Here is a 5,000-nt window from a genome sequence, read left to right as displayed (position 1 = left end):
GAGTTGAGGACAAAGTTAAAGAGAGGCTGTGAGGCTGGGAGGGCCATTTTAAGTATATACATATATTTTTTTACCGATTGATTGATTTTAGAGAGAGAGAGAGATAAAGAGAGAGAGAGAGAGAAAGAAATATCGATTGGTTGCTTCCCATATATGCCCTGATGGAGGATTGAACCGGCAGCCTAGGTATGTGCCCTGACTGATCCTGCAACCTTTTTGGTGTATGGGATGATATTCTAACAAACTGAGCCACCCGGCCAGGGCTGAGAGAATTCTTTTTTTTAAGATGGAGGAGACTTAAGCACGATAATGCTGCTAGGAAGGAAGCCATCAGAGATACACACAGGTAAAGGTGAGGATAGAAGGCTCAACCCGTGTATCAGCCCTCCATTTAAGAAATATTATTGGGCACCTGCCATGTGTCAGGCACTTTGAAAAAGGCTGACAAGGCCTTTGCTCTTTGGCAACTTATTCTTCTAAGGAGGGAAGCAGGAAATAAATAAACATATAAGGCATTTTAAGTTTCTAGTAAATACATTGAAGAGATAAAATGAGGTGAGGTGATAATGAAGGGGTGCAATCCCCCCAAAAAAGGTGATGTAAAAGGCCTCAGGTGCTGTGGAGGTGATGCAGGCGCCAAAAAGGTCCCGAGGAACTGAGTCACCAGGGGAGTGCCAGGGTTCAGTGAGGGATGTGGGGGTAGGGGATATGTCCAAAAGAAGAGCAAATACATGGGAGTGTGCCGACAGGAGGGCTAGTTCCAGCGGCCCCTTGGAGGTGACAGTCAGAAGGTCAGAGGGTGGATGACCTTGGGGTTACCCTTTAGGTCATGACCAACATATCAACAGGTCAACGGTCTGACCCTCAGGGGCTCGGATGCAACATTACCAACCACAAGCCCATCTCCACCCCACCAAATCTGCTGCTTCTGACTGGCCAGTTTTGAGAGTGGAGTCACCCTTCTCGTCTGAGACAGAGGATTGAAACATCCAGCAAGAATGGAAGGGCTCACACACCCAGTCCCTCCTGTCCTACTGCTTCACAGCTTCCCCATCTTTCTTGTCCTTCCTCCAGCAAGTCACCTCCACCTCCTCACCTCCCTCCACCCAGACTCCTCTCCACGGCCCTCCGTGCCATAGGGAGCTCCTGGTCCAAGGAGAAAATGGAAGACTTTGGAAGAGAGTGTGACCTTGCTTTGGGAGTAGGGAATGAACGCTCCCCTGGGATGACAGGGGCAGGGGTGAGGGCTATGCAGGCCTCACTTCCTTGCATCATCTCCCCTAGGGTGGATGCCTTCTGAGCCCTTCCTGCTCCCCCAGGTCTCCTTCCTTTATTCTCTGCCCGGGCCCCAGATGCCCCCCAGAGTGATTTGCTAACTCTGAACACAAGTGGCTTGTTCAGTCCACTTGTCCTGTGAGCCATATTAAGGGCAATTATCCTAAAAGCTACAGGAAACCTCAGAGGCAAACCCTAGCAGGAACTAGCAGCGGTCAGACTAAGGTGCTGGGATCTGATGGGTAAGACGAGGGAGGAGGAAGAGAAGGAGGTGTAATCAGAGCCTGGTCATCTGTCCACCTGCAGGCTTGTCTCTGCCAAAGCCTCTTGCACTGAATGGCCTGAGGGACAAGGTCTTTGTCCCCAGAAAATCCATGTGGAGGTAAGAATAAGCTGGGAGGAGCCACACCCAGGGCCTGGCTCTTCCCCTTGGGGCCCAGAAGTGGGAGGGTGCTCCAGCAGTGTAGCTGACAAATAAATACCACATGATTTTGAGGAAGCAGTTGATACATCCACACAGGCCCCATGATGCTGGAGATGCTGTTGCTGCCTTACCCCCTACTGGGGCTGCTCCTGCTGACCCTGCTAGGGGCCGCTCTGCTGGGGGCCGCCCTACTTTCCAGGCAGCGTGCTCCAGCACGGAACAAGATCCCCAGGGCACAGAGGCGCAGGGAGGTGGCGCTGCAGCAGATGGCAGCCCTGGCACAGCGTCTCCGGGAGCAGGTGAGTAGACATCAACCCCTGAAGCCCCCAGCCTCAATCCCAACAGGTGGGTCCTTCCTCAGGACACACCCCTCTCATGGCCTCATCCCCTTCAGAAGACAGAGAGCCTGGGGGGACAGTCCCCCATTCCAGCTCTATGCTAGATCTTTGTGTCACCAGTTCCTCCCATTTATGTCCTTCGAGCCCCTTGTGATCGGGGGCAGTGTGTTTTCTCTGTTCTCCTAGTGGCTCAGTAACATGGTGGTGTGCACTTGGGCTATTTGTTGAAATAAAATAAACTGATGGAGAAACTGGAGGCAGGAGACCAGGCCTCTTTCAGCTCCAGACCACCCCCAAACCCCACTGAGACAGGAACCCTGGTCTACATATTCTCCCTCCTGTCCGCCACCCACTGGGTTTTGCATATGTTTGCTGAGCACCTGGGGGGGGGGGGGGGGGGGTCAATGGAGATGGGCTCCTCCCTGGAAGTTATGTAACTTAAAAGAGGGTTTTGACAGCCCGGATGGAGTTATTTCAAGGCCTTATGACAGCCATTAGGACTGGGTTGGAATTTGCAGGTGAAGTAACTGAGCCCTGGGTATGTCACAAAGCCCAGCTAGAGTGGTCGACAGAAGGGTGGGAAGGAGGGGCACAGAAGCAAGCTCGCGCTGTGTTTACATTCGCTGTATGGCCTGAGGGTGTGACAGCCTCTTCTGGGCCGTGGGCTCCCTGACTGCTCAGGGAAGGGTGGGCTTCTGGTAGCTTAGGGTCCCCAACTTAGTTGATGGTGATCTTCCTTTGGACCCTGGGATCGGGGGTTGGCAAGAGCACCTGAGGTACTGTCCCGTGACCTGGAGTTCCTGAGTGTCCTCTGCCGTCCCCCCCAGAGTGATTGATGACCCCAGTGCGCAGCTTCTCTGCTGGAGCTGCTGCAGCTCCTGAGAATGTGTATTAATATTAATTGGGGCTAATTAGTTGGATGAATCAATCTGCCCCTAGAGAACAGCTGCCCCTCCTTGGCTGATGGGAAGGAAATCGAGGCTAATGGGGTTGCTGTGGCGAGTCAGCATGATGGAGAGGGCTCCTGTGTGCGTGTGGTGACCCCAGCTGTGTGCGGTGTTGAGTTTAGGTTCCTTTACTGCTAACACCAGGGCCTGCCTGTGTGTGCCTCCTTCTGGTGAGTTACTGTGTGCTGCTTGTGTTTGGTTCAATGCCTGTGGTGTGTGTCTGGCTGGGTGTGTATGTGTCGTGTTACTGGTTTGGAGTGTATACATCTAAATATGTTTGGGTCTGAATGTTTGATTGAGTGTGTTTATGTGAGGTTATGTGTCTGATGTGAAAGGACATCTGGTTCTGTATGTGTCTGGACAGCTGGATGGTATACGTGTGGTCATCTGGAATATATACCTATTGGGCTGGGTACCTGGTGGGGCTGTGTTTGTCTGGTTGGCAGGGGGAGTGGAAAAGTTTGGGGTGAGGTCACCCATTGTGTCTCCAGACTTCCCTCAAGGCTATAGGCCTGTTCTTTCCCCAACAAAGCTATCACCTGTCTGTCCTGGGCACCTCCCTAGTTGGGTCACTCCTCTGCCAGGGATACCCTCAAGGCCTCATATGTCCAGCTTTATACCTCAGGGAAGTGGGAGGCTGAGACACAGGCAAACCCTCGTAGGGTTCAAACAGATCCAATTCAGTTCAGTTTAGCAAAATTTCACAGATGGCTCCTGTGGTTTTGTTTTCTGCTGAACTCCGGGACAGAGATCTGATGTCTGACTCAGACGTGTCTTCAAAATGTTCTCACTTTGGGTGGGGTGTGGTGGAAACAGAGCTGTGCCAACCATAATGGGAAGCAACTCAGCCCAATGTGGTGAAAGCTGGATGCCTATGAAGCTGTGGGACTTGGCAGGAGGGGTGATTTGCTCTTTTTGGAGCAGGTCATGTGGGGAAGCTTTCAAAGAGCTGAGCCTTGAAAGATGTATGGGAGTTTCCAAAAGGAGGAAAGAACAGGGTAGGCGATGCCAAGCAGAGAAAAGCTGAGATAAGGGGCTGCTCCTATAGAACACAGAGGAAAAATTTGCAAGGTCCACTGGGGGAAGCAGACAAGCTGCTTTCATCTGAAGGCTGCTTACCAGGAGGCTCAGGGGGTAATTGATCACTTCAGGGGGAAATTGGCTGCCCTGAGGGTTGATGGTTTTTACAATATTAAGCATATTTAACCACCACTTTGGAAATATTAATAATAAATCAACAGGCTAAAAACTTTGAAATATATATTTTTTGGTTTTCAAACCATGATAGAAGGCAGCACCAGGGGAGTGTGGAGAAGGCGGATGTCCCCTGGGCTGTGGAACTGGGCAGGAGGTGAGATTTGTTCTAAACTAAACTATATATTAAAACAGCTTAAAAGTGATAGAAGTTGAAGCTCAATTCTTTCATCAAATGATTATAACAATTTCCAAATAATTTCTTGATTTTTTAAAAAAACTTGTGAGGGTCTTTTGATGTGGCTCTCATCTTTTGAAGGTGTCTCTCCCATTCAAAGCTCTCCAATTAACTGAGTCATTGGTGACTGGAAACCTCATTAAGCAGAGACCCTTCCTCCTCCTCTTCCTCTTCTTCCTCTTCCTCTTCCTCCTCCTCATTCCCTTCCTCCTCATCCTCATTCTCCTCCTCCTCCTCCTCCTCCTCATTCCCTTCCTCCTCATTGTCCTCATTCTCCTCCTCCTCCTCCTCCGCCTCCTCTACCACCTCATTCCCTTCCTCCTCTTCATCCTCGTCCTATTTCTCCTCGTCCTCATTCTCCTCCTCCTCCTTCTCCTCTTCCTCCTCCTCCTCCTCCTTCTCCTCCTCATTCCCTTCCTCCTCATCCTCCTCCTCTTCCTCCTCCTCCTCTTCTTCTTCCTCTTCCTCCTTTTTTAGAAATAAGTGATAAAGATTAATTCATGGGTATGAAAACTGGAGACATAACTAGGCAAAAACCCAGAAATATTTCCGAAGAAGAACGAAAAGTTGAGTTCTTTTTTTTT

General features: G+C 50.5%; 1 protein-coding gene across 4 annotated transcripts in view; it reads left to right on the top strand.

The window, feature by feature from the left end:
• Positions 1-295: 295 nt before the first annotated feature.
• LOC102752556 (vitamin D3 hydroxylase-associated protein) overlaps positions 296-5,000 on the top strand; it is a 37,647-nt gene continuing 32,942 nt past the window's right edge. For 2 of the 4 annotated variants that reach the window (XM_015563151.1, XM_015563148.1), the window contains exon 1: positions 296-1,998. In XM_015563151.1, coding sequence (XP_015418637.1) covers positions 1,801-1,998 — 198 coding nt within the window. In that variant the 5' untranslated portion in view covers positions 296-1,800. The remainder of the gene's footprint in view (positions 1,999-5,000) is intronic. The other 2 variants (XM_015563149.1, XM_015563150.1) reach the window with 2 other exon arrangements.

This window comes from Myotis davidii, unplaced genomic scaffold (assembly GCF_000327345.1).
Source record: "Myotis davidii unplaced genomic scaffold, ASM32734v1 scaffold458, whole genome shotgun sequence".
Taxonomy (NCBI): domain Eukaryota; kingdom Metazoa; phylum Chordata; class Mammalia; order Chiroptera; family Vespertilionidae; genus Myotis; species Myotis davidii.
This window is presented reverse-complemented; position numbering and strand designations above follow the sequence as displayed.